Source organism: Papaver somniferum, chromosome 11 (assembly GCF_003573695.1).
Source record: "Papaver somniferum cultivar HN1 chromosome 11, ASM357369v1, whole genome shotgun sequence".
Classification (NCBI taxonomy): domain Eukaryota; kingdom Viridiplantae; phylum Streptophyta; class Magnoliopsida; order Ranunculales; family Papaveraceae; genus Papaver; species Papaver somniferum.
In genome coordinates, this window is record NC_039368.1 from 130,550,994 (window position 1) to 130,562,280 (window position 11,287).

General features: G+C 36.1%; 2 protein-coding genes across 7 annotated transcripts; one reads left to right on the forward strand and one right to left on the reverse strand.

Annotated features, from left to right (window-relative positions):
• Nucleotides 1-4,705: 4,705 nt before the first annotated feature.
• On the forward strand, nucleotides 4,706-7,658 carry LOC113322813 (spermine synthase-like). 3 transcript variants are annotated; one of them, XM_026570968.1, is made up of 11 exons: nucleotides 4,707-5,077; nucleotides 5,520-5,690; nucleotides 5,789-5,827; nucleotides 5,913-5,989; nucleotides 6,084-6,206; nucleotides 6,292-6,396; nucleotides 6,491-6,563; nucleotides 6,653-6,724; nucleotides 6,835-7,030; nucleotides 7,141-7,270; nucleotides 7,370-7,658. In XM_026570968.1, the coding sequence occupies exons 2-11, from the start codon at nucleotides 5,540-5,542 to the stop codon at nucleotides 7,466-7,468; spliced, it is 1,065 nt and encodes a 354-aa protein (XP_026426753.1). In that variant the 5' UTR covers nucleotides 4,707-5,077; nucleotides 5,520-5,539; the 3' UTR covers nucleotides 7,469-7,658. The 3 variants fall into 3 exon arrangements, with proteins under 3 accessions (XP_026426751.1, XP_026426753.1, XP_026426752.1); XM_026570967.1 differs by having other exon boundaries at nucleotides 4,712-5,077; nucleotides 5,786-5,827; XM_026570966.1 differs by lacking the exon at nucleotides 6,491-6,563 and having other exon boundaries at nucleotides 4,706-5,077; nucleotides 5,786-5,827; nucleotides 6,292-6,490.
• A 292-nt stretch (nucleotides 7,659-7,950) lies between these two features.
• LOC113322814 lies at nucleotides 7,951-9,798 on the reverse strand. 4 transcript variants are annotated; one of them, XR_003347288.1, is made up of 5 exons: nucleotides 9,606-9,798; nucleotides 9,032-9,083; nucleotides 8,589-8,680; nucleotides 8,320-8,486; nucleotides 7,951-8,210 (listed from the first exon to the last, which is right to left on the reverse strand). XR_003347288.1 is itself a non-coding variant. In XM_026570970.1 (5 exons), the coding sequence occupies exons 1-5, from the start codon at nucleotides 9,627-9,629 to the stop codon at nucleotides 8,077-8,079; spliced, it is 486 nt and encodes a 161-aa protein (XP_026426755.1). In that variant the 5' UTR covers nucleotides 9,630-9,798; the 3' UTR covers nucleotides 7,951-8,076. The 4 variants fall into 4 exon arrangements, 2 of the variants coding, with proteins under 2 accessions (XP_026426755.1, XP_026426754.1); XM_026570970.1 differs by having other exon boundaries at nucleotides 9,015-9,083; XR_003347287.1 differs by having other exon boundaries at nucleotides 8,320-8,680.
• Between the last annotated feature and the right edge of the window lie 1,489 nt (nucleotides 9,799-11,287).

Sequence of the window (11,287 nt, forward strand, 5' to 3'; positions counted from 1 at the left end):
AGGTGTTGTGTTGCGCGAAAGACTGAGGAGACCCTTTGTCGACTAAAGAGTAAAGCAAGTACATTGACTATGCTTGCAATATTGACAATGAGGATGCCCATGAATTGTTCAAGCAAGCTGATGTTGAAGTAAAGAGGGAAGAAAAATCCAGGAGGGAAGCACAAGCCAAGATGAATGCTGACAAAAAGAGGGCTCGTAGTGGTCGTGGTGGTGAAGGTAGTAGTAGTGGTGTTCCTAAACGGGGTCGGGGTCGTGGCCGTGGTCGTGGTCGTGGTGGTGAATGAATGCAGTCTCTAGTTTATTTCTTGTTAACGGTTGGACAAATGTTTTTTTTTAAGGTTTATGAGACATGTTTTCGTATTTTGGACAACAAGTGTTGGATTTCTAGTTCTTGAATGAATGGTTTGTTTAGCTTTGTAAAGTTTCAATACATATGCCGGCATGCTTTGTTTAAGTTACAGTGCCGACCACACCAGGGACGGTAAGGTTTTGAACTGTCAGACTGCCGGCCCTGACACCAGAAATTATTTGCATACCAGGGTCTGCAGGGTAATCAGATCAAAACCTAGCCGGCTGTTAAGAAGCCGGAAGGGTATTATATTATTGACCCTGCCGGCTATGTGTTGCAGAAGATACCTTCTCCTGATGCCTAAAATCATCATAAAGTCGGCATGGTTAGAATTATGTTCTCTGCCGACCATTTAACAGTCGGCACTCTAGTGACCAAATACCATTACGACGGTTAAACAGAAAATTGCATGAACTCCTGATGCCTAAAAGTCATAAGGTTGGCATGGTAAGAAAATTTATACCCTGCCGGCCGGATCATAGTCGGCATGCTAATGACCAAATAAAGTTCTGGCGGATAGACAGAAGAAAATGTTCTCCTGATGCCTAAAATCATCATAAGGCCGACATGGTAACAACATTTCGACCCTGCCGGCCGGACTTAGTCGGCAAACTGGGGAAAACAAACCGTGCCGGCAGTTTTAAAATTCAATTTTTTTGCAAGTACAATTGCATTGATTGACTTGTACTTATGCACTATAACGGCCAAATTTGGACACCATCCTATAAATACACTACTTATCTCCACAAAACAACACAACTATTTGCATATACTCTCTAAAGCTCATATCATCATATGCTCCATATAATTCACCCAATAGCTCTCTACATATAACAATGGCTTCATTTGATTCTAATGAAGATTTGGCAATCGCCAAAGCTTGGTAACGGAAAAACGACTTAGACGTCAATCCTTCAAAAGGGTGGATTTCACAACCTTTTGGGCTAGGGTACACAACAAATTTAGCCAAGAGTTTTGGAATTCTAATGCAAGAAGTGTTCAACAAGTCCATGATAGGAACCTAGTCATCGAAAATGCGATACTTTCTTTTTTATCTCTACAACCTCGGATTTTTAACACTCGCCCCTTCACCTTGTCCATTGCACAATTTGTAAGTAATTTTGTGGTTTTTTTACGTAACCCATGTTTTTTTATCTTCCAATGAAACACCAGTAACAAATGTAAGTTTGTTTTTGTGTTTTTGTAGCATGAAGTCGTGAAAGCGCGCTACTTGGAGGAAAAGGGGGAAGCATTCGCGTTCGATGCAAGCTATCACTTCTTGGCAGAAAAGATCCCGGAGGATAACCCGGACTACTTGGATGTTGTATCGTCTTCAGAGGAGGAAGATTGATGGCTTTAGAAGTTTTTGTATAGGTTTTGTGGGTAGATCTGTATATAAACCCTCACGAGACTATAACTTGTCCACTAGGGTCGCCTAGGGGTTCAAAGGGTTGATGCACATGCTAAGTGCATTCGTTTTGCCGTCGACAAGGAGTTGCATTTTATGTTTCAATCAATGTAGTAACCAAAATTGCATGAATAAAGTGAATTGCATCTTCCCATATTCTGTTTTCTGTTTGGTATGAGTACAAGTCGGCAAGGTTATAAATCCTTATCATGCCGTCTATATGTCATCCGGCAGTGTTATAGATTATGTGCATGCCGGCTATCATATAGCCGGCATGGTAGGAAATATTTACATGCCGACCGTAAGATTGTTGGTCCAAGATAGTCGGCGTATTCTTCATTGAAAGACCATTCCGGCTTAAAAAGGGCCGGCATTTTCTTCATCCAAGGACCATGCCGGCTGTATTTGGTCAAAATGTTATTCAAACGTCGACCATGCCGGCGAAACATAGCCGACAACTTATTTAAACGTCGACCTTGCCGACCATTCACATTTTCAAAGCATTCAAATGAAAACATTATCTTGAATTTTTTTGAGATGGTGGAGAAATTTAAGCAAGAAATAAGTTTATGATAAAAAAAGAAGGTTTCATTTGGGTAACCCAGCTCATGGCCAAGGATAAGAAAAACATGATATTTCCTCTGTCTCTGCAAAATGGCATAATTTTAAACTATAACGAAAAAGTGATATTAATTCTTTTACATAAGAAACAGAGGGACTACTTGACAAGATCGTCAGAGTCTAGGTAAGAAAGGGGCACACAAAACAGACACTAGGTTGTGAGAGACTGAGAGTCCCGTGACATTTTTGTCTATGTTCTGAATCTTATATTTATTTATGTGGTTCATCTCCGTGCATGAGAATAGAGTTTGGAAGCAAATAGCATCTCAGACTTTGAATTAATGGTTAACGATCTTTTAAGCTGAAAATCCTTGACCAGACCCTTGCCGATTTCTTGCATTAAAGATAAGAGACGTGTCAATGATTTCTGTCAATCGAAGATAAGATACTGGAATGCGCCTATCAAACTTTACGAGATCCTTGACCAGACCCTTGCCGATTTCTTGCATTAAAGATAAGAGACGTGTCAATGATTTCTGTCAATCGAAGATAAGATACTGGAATGCGCCTATCAAACTTTACGAGTTATCATAGAAATTAGGACACAAATTGTTGTGGTTGTATATGATACGTAACTTTTTTTTTGTCACTGATACGCCGAGTTACGTTTCAGTCACGTCATCTTCGAGAGAAAATACAAAATCACCGGCACCGACCAGATACCCCAACTGATTTTGATTGCATCTTCAAATATCATCACATGCATTACCACCAACCTTTGAGTATGTGGCATACAATTCATGTGTTGCTTCATACCATTGTAGTTTTGTTTCATTAATTATGTCTAGTTCACTAGTTGTCTATGTGACACACAATTACGTAGGAACTAAAACTTTGATATCTTCTCCTTGTCAAGAACAGTAACGACATTGTCATGATCTCTTACGAGATCTTGGAGGAAACTAAGCCAGATATAATCTATATTGAGTTGGGATCTTCATTGGGGTAACTCATGCTCAAGTGTAACAGAGATAAGAAATTGTGCAAGATCGTCAGAGTCATATTCCAAGAATGGCATACTAAATGATCACTTAGCTCCACATAGCTTCAGAGATAGAATATTTATAGTTAAGTGTTGTTTTTACTTTGTACTATGTATTATTAAATCACCATTCTATTACTTAGCTTCATTTCAGTATGTTGCTTCTTTGAGATATCAATGATTTGGAAGACGTGTGACACGTCTCCCGTTCATTTTCAAATGAGGTACAATTCATTATAAACGTATAAAAGCAGAGAGACGAGATTTTACGATGTAACCATCCAACTTTATGAATTGCTAACACATTACACTGTAGAAAATGACATATCGTCATATCGTTTCATTTTCATTATTAATACCGGGCACATTTCATTCATGGCAATATCTTGAGAAAATTCATTACAGTAGCACCAACCGAACATCGATACTGATTCTGAGTACACCTACCAATAACCGAAGAAATCAGGGTCATGGATCAAATCATTGCACCATTAGGAATTGTTCTTGAAGAATTATTTGTGGTAACCAATTCTGGTGAAACTGCAGATCACATCGTTTTACATTGGATAATAGGTTTGGTCAATGCTGACTTCTTCTATCTGAGCAAGGTTTTTTTCAGTAACAATGTAATGATGTACATTCTTGGCATTAAAACCATATCTCAATTTCTTGAAAGTACCATTGGGCTCTTATACCAGCTGCTGTTAGGTGGGTATTTTTTATAACAGAGAAATGCGTTGAAGAAAATCATTCTTTCAAGACTGACTTTGGCTTGCCAACTGAAGCTAAATCTTTGCTCACTGCTTGAGGCATCTGCTTTTGGACTTGGTTCATTTAAATTTCTCAGCAAGTGTCAACAATTGGGACACTTTATTTGCTTTTTGTTTTTGCGTACCTTTGGACCTCTGGTTGCTCATTGTGTGTATTCTTTCTTCTAATAAAAATTCTGAAAAACTGTCATATCTTTTCCACACACTTCACAAGAATCATAACCCACACAAGTTTTTTAGCCATTTTAACACCAACACATGTCAATACCATTGGTTCTCTGCCATATAAACTGTTATCGATGAGGAAGGAGAAAGCAACAACCATAACCAGACATATGATTCTTGTTAATAAACAATCTTGACATTGGGACTTTTCTCCAATTCCCCTTATCCAATCCCCTAGCTACCCAAAATTCTCCACCCTTGAGAGAACACCACGTGGTTTTCCTCCCTACCAATACTTTTTTTGCAAATTAAAAATAATTCCTATAGCTGGACCTATCGATAAAGTAGTACCAAGGTCCCAATCACTTCTACTTTTGTGTGTACTACAATGAATATTTGGAGTAAGACTCATACCGAACTCTCCAATGCGGTGTCATTTCTCTGATTGGTGCAACTGTAGTTACAAATCTCCAAAAGAGTGATAAAGAGTGTTGGATTAGCAAACTCTTAGTCTAGTGATCCGAAGTATGAGAACTAATAGCAATACATGAAGACAACGTGCTGCTCCGCATATTTTTCAACGCTCATTCTCTTTGAATTGCCATTCGCGATACCAACCAATCAATTAGTTATAAAAAAACAGTAAATAATAAGGAAAATCTATATATAAGTTTAGCTGCGGGATTCAAATGCTCTTCATTTCCTGTTACTCATTATAACATCTGGTCCTGTTCTGTTTCTGTTCTTACGAAGAAGAAGAAGAAACGCCACTACTATACAAGGTATGATCAGATCTCTCCTTTCTCTCTGTCTCTTCTTTTATGATCATGTTTTTCATTCAAACAAACAAATGAAACAAAGTATACTCATAGAAATCTCTCCCTTCATCTCTCTCTATATAAAGAGTTGAATCTTAAGAAATGGATGGAAGAAATGGATGGATGTTGATTTTCAAAAAGAAAACTATAACAACCCTATTTTCCACGTAACCCCGGTCGATGATTAAATAGAAAGTATGATGTTAATTTTTTACAACAAGGTACATAACCATAGAAAACTAGGAACACCATTTTGAGTTTTTGATTTTGTTTTTTTTATCAACAGAGGATTACTAATTAGTATGTCTGACTCGATTTGTGTCTGACTCAGATTGAATCAGACTAACAAGCTGCTGATCTGAGTCGAAGGAGATTTTTTATTGACATATTTTTTTGCTTTTATTAGTAAATCAGAAATTTAGAAAAATGGATGGAATCAAGGATGATTGCAAAAGCTGTACAGATAAATCAATTCCATCTTGTTGTTTGAAAGCTAAGTCTTCAGCTGCGGAAAACGATGCAGTATGTCATGACACAGTGGTATCTGGTTGGTTCTCTGAGGTTCCATCTGATTCTGGTAAGACTCATTACCTTTCTTCGTTTATGTATATTTTTCGTCGGTTTAATTTATTTAGAGATTCATGATTTGATTTTTCGTCGTTTGTAATGCAGAAGGTGTTCGCGATGTGTACTATAATAACCCTATGTGGCCTGGTAAATACAAGTGCCAGCTTCAGTGTAATTCATAATTTAACTTGCTTGTTATCCATATTCATTGCTTGTAGTTTAATGTCTGTAGGAGAAGCGCATTCATTAAAAGTAGAAAAGATCTTATTCAAGGGCAAATCGAAGTACCAAGAGATACTAGTTTTCGAGGTACGTACACTTTCCTATGCCAACAAATATTCTCTGTTAAGGTACATTGATGTTCTTAGTGACCAGAAACTGCTTTTGTTTTTTCTATCGACAGTCGTCGAAATATGGAAAAGTGCTTGTGCTTGACGGTATTGTGCAATTGACTGAGAAAGACGAATGTGCTTATCAAGAGATGATATCCCACCTTCCACTTTGTTCTATACCATCCCCAAAAAATGTAAAATTCGAATCTCTTTCGTTTACATGTCGCAGTTTTTTGAAGTTTTGTTATTAATTTCTGTTTTGGGGTATGATTAACGTAGGTTTTGGTTATTGGTGGCGGAGATGGTGGCGTTCTAAGAGAGATTTCTCGCCACAAATCCGTGGAGCACATTGACATTTGTGAGATAGATGATATGGTTATAGAAGTATGTACTGCATTTTCATCCTTTGGATGGTTCTATGAGTTCAACTTGCGCTCATCCGTTGGAACTGATAATGAAATTAATCGTCGTATTCTAGGTTAGCAAGAAATTCTTTCCAGAGTTATCTATTGGTTTCGAGGATCCTCGTGTTCGACTCCATGTTGGTGATGGTAATGCCACAATAGTTCCTTATTACCATTTCCAAGTTCTAAAATTTACTTATGCTCGTATGGTGATAATTCTGTCTTTGCTTCAATAGGCGCGGAATTTTTGCGTAACTCTACTGAAGGAAAGTATGATGCCATTGTTGTGGATTCATCTGATCCTGTTGGTATGCTTCCACTTCCATCATCCCCGTAGATACTTTGGTTTCTAGGCTGTGTTAAGTGCAATGACCGTAAGATTTAATGGTACATTTTTTTGCCCCTCTTTTAAATTTAGGACCTGCTCAGGAACTTGTTGAAAGACCCTTTTTTGAAGCGGTAGCAAAGGCATTGAGGCCTGGTGGTGTTCTCTGTAACATGGCGGAAAGCATGTGGCTCCATACTCATCTCATTCAAGATTTGATATCAATTTGTCGCTTAACATTCAAGGGTTCTGTCCACTATGCTTGGACAAGTGTTCCTACATACCCAAGGTAAAACTTATGTTCTATCATATCCTGCATTCTCTTTTGGTATACAAATGCGAACTCTCACGAAAGAAATGTGATGCGACTACAATTTTATGTTCTCTTTTGGTATGCAGTGGTGTGATAGGTTTTCTATTATGCTCAACTGAAGGACCAACTGTCGAGTTCTTGAACCCTATAAATCCTATTGAGAAAATAGAAGGAGCTGTCGACTTCCCAAGGGAGCTCAGGTTCTATAACTCAGAGGTAATAAATTAACAGCTTCAACACCTCACTTACTCTCTTAAGATTGCAATTGTGGATCTAGTCTGCCTCTAATTCTGAACATTACATTTTTTTTTCCAGATGCATACAGCTGCCTTTGCCATGCCATCGTTCGTGACGAGGGAGGTTAATATTTTACGCCATATTCAGCCAGCACGAAAAATAATCTGTGTTTTATAGATATTATGATCAATGTATCAGTAATCTTATTAATTTATGTACAATCCAATCGAAACACAGCTGGTTATGGCTGATATTGTATGGGGGAAAAGAAGTTCAATCAACTGATTTCCCTTTTCTTTTCTACCCATAGTTATAATGAAAGTGTAATGAACCGATGAAGAGCTAATTAAGATTGTATGTTCCATAATTAAGATTTTTATTAGAGCTAAAAATAGTTAGTTAATATATTAATAGTCCGTTCGGCTGGGAGAATTAGAATCCTAGGAATTCAATTATGGGGTTATCCGGTTCTTGGAATTGGATTCCAAAGAATTTGATTCCAATCCAAAAATTTCATGTTCGGTTGAGATAATTCTATTACCTTTGTTATTACCCCGAAATCCAATTCCATTGGATCATTGGACCAGTGCAATGGAAATCTATCATTTTGGAGGGAATTGGATTCCTAGGAATTGAGATTCCCAATTACATAGAGTTTATTAGCCCCGTTTGGTTCAAGGAATTGGGAGCATTCCCTGGGAATTGGATTCATAGGAATTCTCCCAACCGAACGGGTTATAAAGTCAATTCAATTAAGTAAAAATTGACTAGGACGGTGGACAATATCAAGAGGAATCCAAAAATACACATGAAGTTCTGCCGCACCAACCAATGCCATTATTCTTTCCTGCCAAGCAAGGAAGTATTTTCTTCATTCCTTCTTCCCAATCCCGTGAGACATATTGTATATCCCTTGAGCCTATGCAAAATACATAATGATGTCAATGAAAAAATGGACACTGACTGGATATATCTATTCATCACAGTAAAAGCACAAAAAAAAAAAAAAATCAACCGGACAAACTTACAATCATGACTCCAAGTGAGTGCCAATCCAAGGGGAATAATGACCGAAGTGAGCTTATCATATCTCCCTTTAAGATGGTTGTGTTTCTGAATGCTCTGGAAGAGTTTTTGCTTCTCTAAGAGAAGCTCTCTAGGACTAAAGGGTGCTTCGGCATATATCAGATCCATCCTGCATAGTTTGAATAAAACATAATCTATAATACAAAACAACATAGATTTCGGAGCTTTGGAAGGATGGATAACATTTTGAGAGACAAACAAGTGATCCGACCATCTCAGTCTCATCCCATCCAAAGACATCCAGTGGCTGTGGTGTTTGTAACCTTCTTCCATTATGGAAATATTAATAACCCTCTTAATAAACTGAAAAAATAAATACGTCATTAAGAAAATAAACCAAAAAAAATAAATCTTACAACCATGTTTCAACCATTGAAATTTTAAAAAAAAAAAAATCTTTGACACGTATCTTTAAAAAAAAATAGCCATCTTTTAACAACCTGCAAAATACAAATAGTTATTATTTTTAAAATAATAAAAGTAATTTTCATCGTACTCATTGTGTAAAGTGAAGAATCAAAAAATACAACTGATGATTTTCATTATACTCATTGTACAAATGGAACAATGAGTAATGCATATATATATATATATATCCAAAAATGCTTCAAAAAAATATTCCAAAAAAATGACTCACAAAAGATTTAACCTTACGTCGTGGGCCTAATTTTAATTCTAGCAATCGAATAAGATTATTTTCATCATCCTGCAAAAAAAAAAAAAAAAGATTTATGATGTAAAACCCAAAGCACAGAGAACATTAGAATTATTTTCAAGCATTCGTAGTAAATTTATTTTCGAATGAAACATTTAGCAGGTAAATAGATGAAGCATGTATTCTTGATCGTGATCATGGCTATCTTTGCATCAGATTTTAATGCCATGAATAATTTGATCAAAATCTGCAGCACAAACAAAAAGAAGCTAAACTCAAGAAAAAAAAAGAAAAGCAAAAAATCTTGAACAAGCAATTGCAAAATAGAACATCACAAACAAAAAGAAGCTAAACTCCAAAAAAAAAAAAAAAAAAAAAAAAAAAAAAAAAAAAAAAAAGAAAAGAAATCAATTAATCATGATTAGCCTCTTCCCAGCGATTGAAAAATAGAGATAACACTGTAGAAACTAAACGGTGAAATAAACTGTCACCATATCAATTAATTCCAAGAAAAAAAAAAATGAAACTTATGAGCTTCCATGCCATTTATACACTTACTAGAGTAAAACTTACATATGAATGAATCTCCAAACACATGAATGTGAATTTTGATAGCGAGTGCGTTTTTTCTGGAATCAAATTTTTTTTTTAAACGTTTTTTCTGGAAACGTTTAATGTCTTCTGATGGAATCAATAAATCTCTTCTTTTTTGGTGATCCACAACACAAACAAAGATGAAAGAATCCCAAAAATGAACCGTTTTTATTAGACCAAAAACAAATCTCCTCCTCTTTTAACTCCAATATTTTTAATTGTTTTGGATCCTCTATTTACTCCCCCATTATCCTCCCACAATTAAGAGAGTTGCTTACCCATAAATAAATTAAAACCGTCCATGCTCTAAGGTCTGCAGGGAACGAAAGGACTGCTCCTTTATGACTAGCACATAATAACCCATTCCAAAAGAAAAAACGTCCAAACAATTGAATATGTCCATAATTATAATTATCAATCAGCAGTGTATAAATAAAGGAGTGTATTTCTTCAACCACACACATTCACTCATTTCCAACTCATTCACTTATTCCAACTTATTTTTTTGTTTCGAAAATATGCGGCAAGATCATATTCGAAATAATTTAGGCGTCGAGCTCAATCCTAATTAGGTCCATTATACCTATGCTACGCTATTCATGATCACCTAATAATTTTTAGCGTCCACCAAGTCCCAAAAAATTGTTAGCTATGCTTATTCCACTAGAAGCCGAGCATAAGATCCAACTTGAGCTTAATTAGATTCCCTCCAGCCAGTGACCAAAAAGTGTCCTAGCCTACTAGTATGCCAAGTCCCGTCCAATTCGTGTGCACCAAAATTAAGTCGGTCATCCACCTAAATAATACGTCGACACATTTTAAGCCTTGTTCCCAAGTATTTCCCTTCGACCAAAATCTTAGAAATTAAATAGTATAATTCATATACATGGAAAATGATATCAAATAATACTAGGATATTTTACTTAATGGAAATAATATTAATTAATTTGGTAATGATATTTAGGGTTTTCATGTGAGCCGTAATATCGATGTCATTTAATCCTGCGGTTATGGTTAATGGAGAAAGAATATAAATAGAGAGCTAGTTTTGGAGTTTTAGAGAAGAGAAAAAAGCCGGATAGAAATCAATAAGGGAGAAAAATTGTAGAGAAGAAACCAGGAGAGGTTGGAGAAATAATTTGGAGAACTAAAAGTGTAATGTTTAGGAGACAATCTTGCAGCAGCCGCGGACTGTGACATTGTTGGTTTTCCTCATTGAGCCAAGTAAACATTTATTTATTAAAAAAAACTTGCAGCGAAAACAGGTCGATCTAATCACATTTTTCTTTATTTCCACGTTAATATATTTGGATATGAAACTCTTGTAACAGTTTGAATAAAAATTGTCCACATATCTTGTTTTGGTACTGTGTGCTTCGTTCCTTTAAGTCCACGTCTGGTTTCCATCCTTTATTTATCCATAGCACATATTAGCATATGAAAATCACATGCATGATGCAAGTAGTTAGTAATATTTAGTGGTAACCTGAGTTAGTATTGAACGGAGTCAGTAACATGATATCTAGTGGATCGACTTTAATTAAATTTCATCATAATTGTTTGTCTTGATTGGCTTATACATTTGATCTGTTTGACGGTTGTGATATTTGAATTATCCCGATTTTTTCTTTATAATAATAATAATTGGTGATTATTTTTCC

What these genes read in the sequence shown, in the direction of transcription:
- LOC113322813 (XM_026570966.1), top strand. Translation starts at nt 5,540, where the DNA reads ATGGATGGAATCAAGGATGATTGCAAAAGCTGTACAGATAAATCAATT. An exon ending in TGAGGTTCCATCTGATTCTG is followed by an intron (nt 5,691 to 5,785) that starts GTAAGACTCATT and finishes TTTGTAATGCAG; the next exon opens with AAGGTGTTCGCGATGTGTAC. An exon ending in TAATAACCCTATGTGGCCTG is followed by an intron (nt 5,828 to 5,912) that starts GTAAATACAAGT and finishes TAATGTCTGTAG; the next exon opens with GAGAAGCGCATTCATTAAAA.
- LOC113322814 (XM_026570969.1), bottom strand. Translation starts at nt 9,629, where the DNA reads ATGTGTTTGGAGATTCATTCATAT. An exon ending in GTTTGGAGATTCATTCATAT is followed by an intron (nt 9,084 to 9,605) that starts GTAAGTTTTACT and finishes TTTTTTTTGCAG; the next exon opens with GATGATGAAAATAATCTTAT. An exon ending in GACGTAAGGTTAAATCTTTT is followed by an intron (nt 8,681 to 9,014) that starts GTGAGTCATTTT and finishes TTATTTTTTCAG; the next exon opens with TTTATTAAGAGGGTTATTAA.